We start from the raw sequence: 14,110 nt of genomic DNA, 5'->3' as shown, positions 1-14,110 counted from the left end.
GAGCAGTTTGATGTCACACCAGATACTGACTGGTTTTCTGATCCACGCCCCTACCCTTTTTTTTAAAGGTATCTGTGACGAACATATGCATATCTTTATTCCCAGTCATGTGAAATCCATAGATTAGGGCCTAATACATTTATTTCAATTGACTGATTTGCTAATATATTAACTTTTCAATTTGTGTTCAGTGTAGTATCAGGAAGAGCATATTCTGAGGATTGCCAAATAACTCTCAAAATTGAAGAGATTAGCTCTATTTCAAAATATAACTTTTTCCAAGACTTAATCCCACTCCATATTGTCACGACTTCCGCCGAAGTTGGTCCCTCTCCTTGTTCGGGCGGTGTTCGGCGGTCGACGTCACCGACCTTCTAGCCGTCACTGATCCATTTATCATTTTCCATTGGTTTTGTCTTGTCTTCCATCACACCTGGTTTCAATCCCATCAATTACATGTTGTGTATTTAACCCTCTGTTTCTCATCATGTCTTTGTCTGTGATTGTTTGTTGTATGTTTTGTGCAAGTCATGTTCTGGTGTGCGACGGGTTTTGTACCCTTTTATATTATTTTTGTATATATTGGTTTTTGGAGTTTTTTTAGCATTTATTAAAGTGCTCCGTTTATACCAAGTTCACTCTCCTGTGCCTGACTTCCCTGCCACCAGCACGCAACCATTACACATATCCCTGAATGGAAATTATGTTATTTGCTGGCACTACCAGTTGCTTTGACTACATGAAAAAAAAAAAAAATACAGCAACACTGTGGACAATGTACTATCAGATAATTCAGAATGCAAATAAGATAGATTTTTTTGTTGTTGTTGGTCTGTATGACTAAGAGATACTCTTTTGCAATTACGTTGTCTTGATACCTGTAGCACTTAGTTTTCCTTTTGCTCTCAGCCCTAAACCTGGCACTTTATGGTCATTGCATGGTTGAATGTGATTACAGATCTTCTTTTGTTTACTCAACTTTCCATGTGTTACCTGAACTTTTTTGTTGGCCCAGACATTGCTCCAACACAACTCAACTAGAAAGGATTATTTTGGCATCTTACCTTAAAAAAAAGAAAAAAGGCTGTGGAACTGGTTACACACACACACTTTCTCATGTTGGAGCTAAGTTTGGGCCAACTAAAAATGTTAAATTCAGGTAACACTTTGACCGAAAAGCTGAGTAAACTAAAAAAAAGGCTGTGTCACCAGTTACTTAATAATAATTAGTTGGAACAACTAGATTTGTGGGTGATTTTCTTTTTTTTTTTTACAGTGTATGCTAATAATCAATGATTGGCCACGCTTTAGCAAACAGGTGTGATTAGCACTCTGGACCTCCCTGTTTTCCTGTGCGATTATGGAGATCAATAATGCAGAGAGCCATGAGAGAAGGAAGCTGGCTGGGGCACTGATGAGTGGCTAGTCACTAATTAAACCAAGAAAGAGAACGGAAAAGAAAATAAGAAAAATACTGTAAAAATATATAAACATATGATCTCAATCAATAAAAAGATCCAGGAAGGAATGTTGCCAGAAATCTGTGGGAGATGAGAGATCAAAGCTGTGGCCATTTATTTTGTAATCACTTCATTAGCTCACTCCTGCTATGATCGATGGGACAGCCGCTGCGACTCTTTCTCTCTCACACACACGGGAATCAGACATAAGAATATAGAACAGGGTGTTCCAATGTACTTGTTCCATTGCCATGTGATGCTGTGACTGAGTGAACTGCTTGCCAATGCTATCTTATTATCAGGTTAGTGGTAGTAGTAGTAGTAGTTGTAGAGTAGTAGTTGTAGTAGTACTTAATTAAGTGATAATGCCTTCGAAACCGGTGTTTGCAGGATATATTGGCATGTGTGTTCTTCGGCCCGAGACTAAGTCAAACCATGTCAATATATCCTCCAAACACCGGCTTCGAGGGCATTACCACTTTTATACAATGGGTTACCAACATATTCAAATAAAAACTGAATTTGTATTAATTTATTCATATGATTTCATCCTTCCACGAGACATAGTCCCAACACAAATCTAGGGATTGCTACCTAAACTGGCTTGTCAGTCGCTCATTCTATCGGTTCGATGGCCAGAGACACAACACATTCGTTAAGTGTTTTTGTTCCAAATCTATGAACGCGACCCAGTCGTTCGTTCTAAATGTTCCGTTGCCATGATGGCTGGCAACATTCTCATCCCTTGCTTGCTAGCTAGCCAACTTTGGCTAACACAGTCACGTCAACCGGTGCAGTCAAAATAACAGCAAAGGAGCTGCATTTGCGTTCGTTTAAGCTGTTTTCTAGTGAGTCATTGCGGACACATCCATAAAAATGAGCCAATGATGCGCGATTTCACCTGGCATAGAACATTTGCTCTCTCCCTGGGTAGGGCTTGAACAGTTTTGTAAAGAAGAATGGTCAAATATTGCCAAATCTAGGTGTGCAGAGTTGGTAGAGACCTATCATAACAGACTAATTGCTGTAATTGCTGCCAAAGGTGCTTCCACCAAGTAATAATTCAGGGGGTTGGAGACTTCTCCAATTCTGATATTTCATTTTTGTATTTTTAATATAATTTTTCACAATAAAAATCAATTATAAGCGGAGTATGGTGTGTAGATAAGTGGAAAATCCTTTAAATGGATGAAACTCTGAGGCACTGACAATACAAAATGCGAGAAAAAAAAAGTTCAAGGCTGTGTAAACTTTGTATAGGCACTGTATATCAGTTCTTGGCAATATTCCGGGAATGTTCCAAAAAACGTAATTGTACACATTAACATCATTAAGCTCAAAATGATGTTCTCAGAACATGAAGAAAACTTTCTATAAAAACCACAAGAAAACTAAACATTCAGATAATGTTCTAAAAATGTTATTTAAAAGCATATACAGTCCGTTCTCAGCATCAACAAAACTCTCACTTTTCTCTATCTTGTTAAGTGTGTTCAGGTGTGTTGACCGCACTGAGTAATTGGCCACAACTGTTCTTAATGAATGTTTGTTTCTTTTGAAAATGGGGTCTGTTTGAATAGACTAAAATTAACAGCTTTGTATGCATAAAAAACATGACATGCTCGCTCCATCCTGGTGGCACAGTGGACTAATTCCATGGATAGAGAACCGAAGATCAGAGGTCTGAATTGATTGATCATAAGTCGTGCCGTGTCTCAATAAACAAGACATGTGTTTGCATGATTAATGCCTGAGGAAATGTATTTCCATGTGTCCCATCTGTGCTTAGAGTTATAAAAAGTTCATTTATTATTGAAAAATGATGTGAAAGTTTTTGAAAACCAAATAATCTATCCTTTCCATTCTCGGGAACATGAATAAAACCTCCCAGGAAAACTTAAGGAACCAGAGTAAAACGTTTTCAGAACCTCCCTGCAACCAAATAAGAAGCGTTCACTTCTGTTAGTTTTACAGGTCAGGAAACGTATGCCTTCGTTCCCACAACCAATGTGAAACCAAAATGCAGTACATTCTCACAACTTCCAAGGAACCAAATGTGCTAACTGCTAACACTGCAGGCCTTAACGCTAAAATCAGTCTTGTTTTTCAAATACGCTTTGGAATACTGACTGTCCAAACAACAAGTTACAAGTGACCAAATCAGATTTGTGTGTGATACGACAGCAGTCATTTGCTGACATAGTAACGACAGGTGTGTGCGCAGGGGTCTAGGCTGATTGGTGGTGCGTGTGCTTCCTATCACTCAGAAGTTATGTGGCAAGTTACAGTGACAGCAATGCCTGCCATGGGATGTTTTCTAGTTACTTTGAATGTTCAAAAACATAGAGTAAGAACACCTTTAAAGCCTCAAAGGATAAGATTTTTTTTTTTAAACGAGTCATTTTTGGCTAGCCACAGCAGTGACCTAGCTAGCTAGTTGGCAGTTTAGATTTCAAGCACAGTCATTCACACATTTGTTTGTAAACGATTAACAAGCTACTTAGCTACCAGATGTTCTTGTCAAACTGTCAACAGAGTAGCTAGCAAGAAACAAGATATGCCAAATAACAGTGTAAAAAAACACTTAAAAAAAACAACCAATAAACTAGATTTGACCATTCAGAAACAAGTCGCATGGCCAGGAATCAGATTTGTGTCCGACTTCAAACCACCCAATGAGGTGGTTTGAAATGGGGCTTGAAATGTCCGATTCCATGTGCTTTTTGTCAGTTCAGTCTGCAGGGAAAGAACCGATTCGAATCAGATATGCAAAAAAATGGGATTTGAGTCACTTCAAACTGCCAATGTGAACAAGCCTTTAGTGATTCAGAACACGTGAATTTACTGGTAGCCAATTAGGCCTGGCCTTCAAGATGACAGTGCACATTCCTTAAGGCTCTCTGTAGGACAGCCAATCATAATGGAGTCTCCTCTCCGTACACCCATCTTATCAAACTGGACTGTCATTACTGAAGAGTGCCTGATAACTTTTGATATCTCCATCCATAGATGCATCTCTCCTCCTATCCAACAACACCATGAGCTAACCTTGGTTTGGGATTATCTCTTGTGCCAGCTGTAGCACGTTGCTCATGAATAGCTAAACAGGTTATGCCACAACGATGCTAATCTCCTTCCAGGCACTCGCACACACGCACGCAGGCATTCAAGCGCAGTGTCGGCTAACGGCTGAGCTGGATTTGGAATGTTCCATTGTTTTCAGAAAGAAAGAGAATCTCATGTTAGTTGACGGTAAGGATTAAAGGATAATATTGAAGGTTTGTTTTGTTTTTGGGACAATAGGAAAACACAATTAACTTTTCTGGGGGGGTTGAACTTGAACCTGGCCCTTTTCGTTTCTTGCATGGTTAAATAGTTGAACGGTAATTGCCATCAGAGTAAGTATGATTAGACTGAGGCTGAACAAGGCCGTGCATCATGACATTTGGTCAACTTCATTTCTTGATCACAAGCGCCAGGCGTGTTTATTAAGACAGAAGCCCTAGTGACAACAGAAGAAACAGAGACCAGCAGCACCCACGAATGACGAGTGTCCCCTACTGTTCAATAGTAGGAATGCAGGGAAGGACTGTGCTCAAGAGAGAGATTCTAAAGTGGGGTTTTCCTGTGTTACTCTAGCGATGCCAAAGGAGAGTGCTGCGGAGAGGAAGGACACACACCCACTGCACACCGGCCTGATCCTGGGCATTCTCGTGGTCTTGCTCATCATGGCAGCCGCAGCCCTGGTCACTGTCTACATCTACCACCACCCTACATCAGCCGCAAGCCTCTTCTTCATCGAGGTGAGCCTGTACCACTATGTGGCTATCTCAACATTCGAACGGTGTGCTGTTCAATTCCCGTGTGCTCCCTTCTCCCTGAATCTCCTCTTCGCCTGTCTCTAATGGTGTCTCATATGTCTGTCCATAAAGCATGCAAAATATGAAAGAAGAGTGACTCTCCCCCCAAAAAATGTCATTTAAGTTTATATACAAAGACAGGTATTGCTTTGACTTGTCAACAGTCCATAAGTATCCACTGGGTTTAGAGGTCCCTTCGTCCTGGACTGTCTTTATTGGCTGTTCAGTTATGTCCCTTGATGTACCTTAGAACAGCAGGCTGAGACCCATGCTAGCCTAAGGGTAGTACAGTATTACAACAACTTGTGAGGGAGTCTCTCTCTCTCTCTGTCTCTCTCTGCCTGTCAGGTTTGATTATGATGTGTGCTTTCCTAACCTACCCCAGCAGATACTTCCTTCCAAGGTCAGGCAATATGTCTGCCAACCACTAGACGCCCGTATGTCAGAGTGGAATAACAAACTACTCCCACTGTGTTTCTCTGTATGCATCCCTAATTACACCCTATTCCCTATTTAGTGCACTACTTTGTCGACGGGGCTCTGGTCAAAAATAGGGCACTATATAGGGAATAGGGTGCCATTTGGGACCAAAGCTCTGTCAGGCCCTCCAAAAAAAAAAAGAAGTCATAATCTGGTCAGCGTTCATTACACTTTATCCCTGTTTCTCCAACTCATAAATATGCATGATTACTTTCACAGGGCGCAGGCAGTGAAACAAGGCTCCACATGGTTCTTTGATGATAAATGCCTACGAAAGCTTTGGCAATGAATTGGTTTTGGTTTCATTTGTACCGTTTGGAGGTCGTAATGAGACTGATTGATGTTTAAACATTGAGAAATATAAATGACAAATGCGTAATCTTTAAGGTCATTATCGCACAACGAGCCAATCCCTCATCAAGGAACAATCTTCTCTGAGAGAATTCAAATGCTTCTCCCTCTGAGCTCTCATCACTCACTGAGTGGTTTAGTACATGGCATATATCAAACGGCGAGAGCGTGTCAATTAATGTCATAACATTTACTCCCAATACATCTGTTTCAATCACGCATACCTAAGAGGTTATTAACTCTGGAAATGTCATATATTATATTTCGCTGTCTGTAATACAATGTGCTCACTTATTTCTACCGCTATACATCCATATGTAGCTCCGGGGGGAAGTTTTCCCTAGGTACAGATCTAGGATCAGCTTCCTCCTCCTCTAATCCTAACCTTAACCATTAGTGGGGGAAATGCTAAACTATCCCAGGATCAGCGTTTAGGGGAAACAAGAAGAACGTGATAGCTACAGAGAGAGCTCAGCTGAAATAGGGTGTAGCACAGTGACCTAACCCTGGGCACAGGTCAGTGGCATTGCAGACCTTTGGCCTTTGACCCTAGTCTGTCACCTCAATGACCTCTAATCCCTCTCCCCTTCTCCAGAGACGTCCCAGCAGGTGGCCGGCCATGAAGTTCCGTCGAGGGTCGGGTCACCCGGCCTACGCGGAGGTGGAGCCCGTGGGCCAGGAGAAGGAGGGCTTTATTGAGTCTGAGCAGTGCTAAGGGGCATGCACCGCTCCCCCCCAATGCGACTGATTGACGCTGGTCTCTTGTTTTGTCGATTCAAACGCTCACTGTCAATGTTGTGAAATGAGATGAGAAAATCGTGGTGGTGTCACTTTGAAATCCCCATGCTTTTTTTTCTGGTGGTCTTAGAGTAAGGCCTTGTGTTTGGTGGACTACCACGGTGAACCTTCAAACCTGGCTTGTTCAACAGAGAGCTGATCTGAGAGTTGCTGAGGGAGGGTCACTGCCAGAGGGACTGTGCTGTGGGGAAACCTTAAACTGATCTCAAGTCAGTTCTTCAGTCCAAGCCCAAAGTCTTCGAACACTTCACACTCACGGTGGTGAACGTGACTGACTTCTTGGGGACAGGGTGAACGTAACGGTGTCATTGAGTGGGTTGTACAGTGTGACTGCCCTACACTGGTGGTGTGTGATGTGAGGGGGGAGTAGTAGGAAGAATTATACAGTATATTTTTCAGAAAGAATACAGAGTATGTGAACAGAGATCTTGACTTTAAATGTTGGTGAGGCTATATAGGCCTTTATATATCCTTTGAGGTTTTGCTAATTTACTGTTCCATGTTGGGGGTTTTTCTGTTGCTTTTTTAACTTGGGTTTTGTTATTCCTTATCAGTGAGGGGATTTTGTCTTGCTTTCCACTACCATAATAAGGCTTCTTTACCGTAGCTTTTTACTTCATAGCGTGGTTCAATAGTGTGATATGCTCCTGCTACTGCCCCTCATCCCACCCAGGAGTAGCAGGCTTTTGTTGGTATCTCTTTTTTACATAAAGTTTGTTCCATTTTTTTAAAACGTTTTTATTTTATTTTTACATTGATTTCAGTACTGCCGTGCCATGCTTTCCCTGACTGGAGTTTGCTCAACATTCTTTGCCTGACTGGAGTTTGCTCAACATTCTTTGCCTGACTGGAGTTTGCTCAACATTCTTTGCACAAAGTTTTTCATGCACATACATCTTTATTTCATTTGGTACAATTGCAAAATTGCGAGACAGGCGCTTTTGTGAGTGTGTGTGGTTGTGTGTATGCATGGTCTAAACGTGTGTGTGTGTGTGTGCTCACATGTTTGTGTGGTTTTTGTGTGATTGGATATCAACCTGCTTGTAGGTGGGTCAGTTTGAGCTGGGTCTGTGTAATTGATGCCGAGTGGTTGACCAGAGGTACTTTTCCATAATTGTATTATAAGTTTGGGACATACCTGGCTTGAGTTTGCCTGGGTTTTGATTTTATGTGTACAATGTGGTTTTCAAGTAGTTTGACCTAGGGGCGTCAATTGGATATGGCAGTCCCCATACCCTAGCTCAATACTAACAATTTAAAATAGGCTACTAAAATCATTCCAATCCCGATTTACAAGACAAATGCAGTTTAGCAGTATTAGCGGGGTGGCTTTAGGACCAAACATCCATCGGAACGGGATGGTGAACAGCACAACATTTATTTTAAAACAGTGTAGAGGTAGAAGATTGCTGTAGGGTGGCTAAGATGCTAGGTAACTGTCGTTTGACTTGGAATGAAATTCGTTTTTAATCCCACATCTGAGCTAGGGCATCGCAGCTAATTGCTGTATGACGTGTTTGAGGTAAATTTCATTTTTGCTGTTCTCCAAATAGCATTTCGTACTTTTTAAATTGTGTAGTAATGCATTAAATAAGCTTAAAAATGTATGAACATTTCTTGGAATCACCCTCTCCCCGTCACTTTACCTTACCCTATGTTTGCCATACCTTAGAGTGGCGGAGAGGTCTCTACAGATCCTAGTTCGATCCCAGGCTATATCACAACCATTCATGATAGGGAGTCCCATAGGGTGGCGAACAATTTGCCCAGCGCCGTCCGGGTTAGGGGAGGGTTTGCCCGGGCTAGGCCGTCATTGTAAATAAGAATTTGTTCTTAACGGACTTGCCTAGTTAAATAAAAAATGTAAAAAGCTGAAATGATGACCCTGGTTTGACCTGCAACTGAATCGGATCTTGAACAGGACTGGAGAATATGTCTTACTGTTCTATGGAGTGAGAAATCTGCCAAAATGTTAAATGAATGTAACATTAGAATCGTAAATCACTTTGGGGAGATTTTTTGGCAGATATCTAACCCCATACTGTTCCAGCTCTTGTTCTATATTACTGGCTAGTCCATCTCATTTAACCCTAGCATAGCATAGTGCCTTCACAAAGCATTCACACGCCTTGACTTTTTCCACATTTTGTTGTGTTTCAGCCTGAATTTAAAATGCATTAAATTGAGATTTTGTGTCACTGGCCTACACATAATACCCCATAATGTCAAAGTTGGAAATATGTCTTTCGAAATGTAATTACAAATGAATTAAAAATGAAAAGCTGAAATGTTTTGAGTCGATAAGTATTCAACCCCTTTTGTTATGGCAAGCCTAAATAAGTTCAGGAGTAAAAATGTGCTTAACAAGTCAAATAGTAAGTTGCATGGACTCACACTTTGTGCAATAATAGTATTTAATGACTACCTCATCTCTGTACCCCACACATACAATTATCTGTAAGATCCTTCAATCGAGCAGTGAATTTCAAACACAGATTCAACCCCAGAGACCATAGAAGTTTTCCAATACCTCGCAAAAAAGGTCACCTATTGGTAAATGAAAAAATAAAATAATGTTGATTATCCCTTTGAAGTTATTAATTACACTTCGGATGGTGAATCAATACACCAGTCACTACAAAGATACAGGTGTCTTTCCTAATTCAGATGCTGGAGATGAAGGAAACCGCTCAGGGATTTCACCATGAGGCCAGTGGCGATTTTAAAACAGTTAGAGTGATAGGAGAAAACTGAGGATGGATCAACAACATTGTAGTTTCTCCACAATACTAACCTAAATGACAGAGTGAAAAGAAGGAAGCCTGTACACAATACAAATATTCCAAAATATAAAAATAAAGCACTAAAGTAAAACTGCAAAAAATGTGGCAAATAAATAAACTTCATGTCTGTCCTGACTACAAAGCATTATGTTTGGGACAAATCCAACACATCACTGAGTACCACTCTCATATGTTCAAGCATGGTGGTGGCTGCAGCATGTTATGAGTATGCTTGTCATCGACAAGGACTAGGGAGTTTTTTTTAGGATAAAAATAAATGAAATAGAGCTAAGCACAGGCTGAATCCTAAAGGAAAACCTGGTTCTGTCTGCTATCAAACAGACACCGGAAGACAAATTCACCTTTCAGCAGGACAATAACCCAAAACAAAAGGCCAAATATACTCTGGAGTTGCTTACCAAGACGTAATTGAATGATCCTGAGTGGCTTAGTTATAGTTTTGTCTTAAATCGGATTGAACATCTATGGCAAGACTTGAAAATGACTGTCTAGCATTGATAAACAGCAAACTTGACAAAGCTTGAAGAGTAATGCACAGAAATGGTACAATCCAGCTGTAATCGCTGCCAAAAGGTGATTCTAACATGTATTGACTCAGGGGTGTGAAGTATATAGAGTACCAGTCAAAAGTTTGGACACACCTATTCATTCAAGGGTTTATTTTTTATTTTACTATTTTCTACATTGTAGAATAATAGTGAATACCTCAAAACTATGAAATAACACATATGGAATCATGTAGTAACCAAAAAATTGTTAAACAAATCAAAATATATTTTATATTTGAGATTCTTCAAAGTAGCCACTCTTTGCCTTGATGAAAGCTTTGCACACTATTGGCATTCTCTCAACCAGCTTCATGAGGTAGTCACATGGAATGCTTTTCAACAGTCTCACATGCTGAGCACTTGTTGGCTGCTTTTCCTTCACTCTGCAGTCCAACATACACACTATACACACATATGCACATAGATTTAGTACTGTAGACATGTGATAGTGGTGGAGTAGGGGCCTGAAGGCACACAGTGTGTTGTGAAATCTGTGAATGTATTGTAATGTTTTTAAAATGGTATAAACTGCCTTAATTTTGCTGGAACCCAGAGAGAGTAGCTGCTGCCTTGGCATTGCAGACCAACTCATCCTAAAACATCTCAATTGGGTTGAGTTCGGATGATTGTGGAGGCCAGGGCCTCTTGAGCAGCAACCCACCACTCTCCTTCTTGGTCAAATAGCCCTTACACAGCCTGGAGGTGTGTTGTGGGTCATTGTCCTATTGAAAAACAAATGAAAGTCCCACTAACACAAACCAGATGGGATGCCGTATTGCTGCAGAATGTTGTGGTAGCCATGCTGGTAAAGATGGCCTTGAATTCTAAATAAATCACTGACAGTGTCACCAGCAAAGCACCCCCACACCATAACACAAACTCCTCCATGCTTCACGGTGGGAACTACACAATGTGGAGATCATCCATTCACCTACGCTGCGTCTCACAAAGACACGCTGGTTGGAACCACAAATCTCAAATTTGGACTCATCAGACCAAAGGATAGATTTCCACCGGTCTAATGTCCTTTGCTTGTGTTTCTTGAACTCTGTGAAGCATTTATTTGGGCTGCAATCTGAGGTGTAGTTAATTGCAGATTTCTGAGGCTGGTAACGCTAATGAATGTATCCTCTGCAGCAGAGGTAACTCTGGTACTTCCTTTCCTGTGGCGGTCCTCATGAGAGACAGTTTCATCATAGCGCTTGATGGTTTTTGCGACTGCACTTTCAAAGTTCTTGAAACTTTCCAGATTGACTGACCTTCATGTCTTAAAGTAATGATGGACTGTTGTTTTTCTTTGCTTATTTGAGCTGTTCTTGTCATAATATGGACTTGGTATTTTACCAAATAGAGAATGCCAAGAGTGTGTTAAGCTGCCATCAAGGCAAAGGGTGGCTACTTTGAAGAATGTCAAATGTAAAATATATTTTAAATTGTTTAACACTTTTTTGATTACTACATGATTCCATATGTGTTATTTCATAGTGTTGTTGTCTTCACTATTATTATACAATGTAGAAAATAGTAAGAATAAATAAAAACCCTTAAATTAGTAAGTGTCCAAACTTTTGACTGGTACTGTATGTAAATGTGATATTTCTGTCATTCATTTTCAATAAATTTGCAAATGTTTCTAAAACATGTTTTTACATTGTCATTATGGGGTATGTGTGTAGCTGCGTGAGAGAGAAAAACATTATTTAATGCATTTTGAATTTAGGCTGCAACTACAAAATGTGGAATAAGTCAAGGGGTATGGATACTTTCTGAAGGCACTGAATAAACAGGGGCTTAAACCTTTGTAGATTGCCTCAAAACATGTACAGATTCAGGTTATGAATGAAAAATCTTGCATATTACAGTGCCTTGCGAAAGTATTCGGCCCCCTTGAACTTTGCGACCTTTTGCCACATTTCAGGCTTCAAACATAAAGATATAAAACTGTATTATTTTGTGAAGAATCAACAACAAGTGGGACACAATCATGAAGTGGAACGACATTTATTGGATATTTCAAACTTTTTTAACAAATCAAAAACTGAAAAATTGGGCGTGCAAAATTATTCAGCCCCTTTACTTTCAGTGCAGCAAACTCTCTCCAGAAGTTCAGTGAGGATCTCTGAATGATCCAATGTTGACCTAAATGACTAATGATGATAAATACAATCCACCTGTGTGTAATCAAGTCTCCGTATAAATGCACCTGCACTGTGATAGTCTCAGAGGTCCGTTAAAAGCGCAGAGAGCATCATGAAGAACAAGGAACACACCAGGCAGGTCCGAGATACTGTTGTGAAGAAGTTTAAAGCCGGATTTGGATACAAAAAGATTTCCCAAGCTTTAAACATCCCAAGGAGCACTGTGCAAGCGATAATATTGAAATGGAAGGAGTATCAGACCACTGCAAATCTACCAAGACCTGGCCGTCCCTCTAAACTTTCAGCTCATACAAGGAGAAGACTGATCAGAGATGCAGCCAAGAGGCCCATGATCACTCTGGATGAACTGCAGAGATCTACAGCTGAGGTGGGAGACTCTGTCCATAGGACAACAATCAGTCGTATAGTGCACAAATCTGGCCTTTATGGAAGAGTGGCAAGAAGAAAGCCATTTCTTAAAGATATCCATAAAAAGTGTTGTTTAAAGTTTGCCACAAGCCACCTGGGAGACACACCAAACATGTGGAAGAAGGTGCTCTGGTCAGATAAAACCAAAATTGAACTTTTTGGCAACAATGCAAAACGTTATGTTTGGCGTAAAAGCAACACAGCTCATCACCCTGAACACACCATCCCCACTGTCAAACATGGTGGTGGCAGCATCATGGTTTGGGCCTGCTTTTCTTCAGCAGGGACAGGGAAGATGGTTAAAATTGATGGGAAGATGGATGGAGCAAAATACAGGACCATTCTGGAAGAAAACCTGATGGAGTCTGCAAAAGACCTGAGACTGGGACGGAGATTTGTCTTCCAACAAGACAATGATCCAAAACATAAAGCAAAATCTACAATGGAATGGTTCAAAAATAAACATATCCAGGTGTTAGAATGGCCAAGTCAAAGTCCAGACCTGAATCCAATCGAGAATCTGTGGAAAGAACTGAAAACTGCTGTTCACAAATGCTCTCCATCCAACCTCACTGAGCTCGAGCTGTTTTGCAAGGAGGAATGGGAAAAATCTCTCGATGTGCAAAACTGATAGAGACATACCCCAAGCGACTTACAGCTGTAATCGCAGCAAAAGGTGGCGCTACAAAGTATTAACTTAAGGGGGCTGAATAATTTTGCACGCCCAATTTTTCAGTTTTTGATTTGTTAAAAAAGTTTGAAATATCCAATAAATGTCGTTCCACTTCATGATTGTGTCCCATTTGTTGTTGATTCTTCAGTTTTATATCTTTATGTTTGAAGCCTGAAATGTGGCAAAAGGTCGCAAAGTTCAAGGGGGCCGAATACTTTCGCAAGGCACTGTACATGTTAGATTGTTACTATTTTGTCTTTCTTTATGAGTGGCCTCTTTTTTTATTCAAATGTGAAATAATGAATCAATCATTACATATCTGCTGTTGCTGATCGATATACAGGACAAGGCTTTCACGCATTGATCAAATCAAACAAAACCATTTTTTTGTTGCTTCATACTTATGATTTACAGTACCAGTCAAACGTTTGGACACACCTACTCATTCAAGAGGTTTTCGTTATTTTTACTATTTTCTACATTGTGGAAGAATAGAGAAAACATCAAAACTATGAAATAACACATATGGAATCATGTAGTAGCCAAAAGAGTTTCAAACTAATCAAAAT

General features: G+C 40.3%; 1 protein-coding gene across 1 annotated transcript in view; it reads left to right on the top strand.

Annotated features, from left to right (window-relative positions):
* The window catches only part of LOC139420457 (plexin domain-containing protein 2-like), a 170,560-nt gene extending 161,040 nt beyond the window's left edge, over positions 1–9,520 (top strand). The window contains exons 13-14 of the mRNA XM_071170623.1: positions 5,100–5,263; positions 6,747–9,520. Coding sequence (XP_071026724.1) covers positions 5,100–5,263; positions 6,747–6,866 — 284 coding nt within the window. The 3' untranslated portion in view covers positions 6,867–9,520. The remainder of the gene's footprint in view (positions 1–5,099; positions 5,264–6,746) is intronic.
* Positions 9,521–14,110: the final 4,590 nt, after the last annotated feature.

This window comes from Oncorhynchus clarkii, chromosome 11 (genome assembly GCF_045791955.1).
Source record: "Oncorhynchus clarkii lewisi isolate Uvic-CL-2024 chromosome 11, UVic_Ocla_1.0, whole genome shotgun sequence".
Lineage (NCBI taxonomy): Eukaryota > Metazoa > Chordata > Actinopteri > Salmoniformes > Salmonidae > Oncorhynchus > Oncorhynchus clarkii.
Note: the sequence above shows the minus strand (reverse complement) of the source record. Positions and strands in the feature narration are given on the sequence as shown.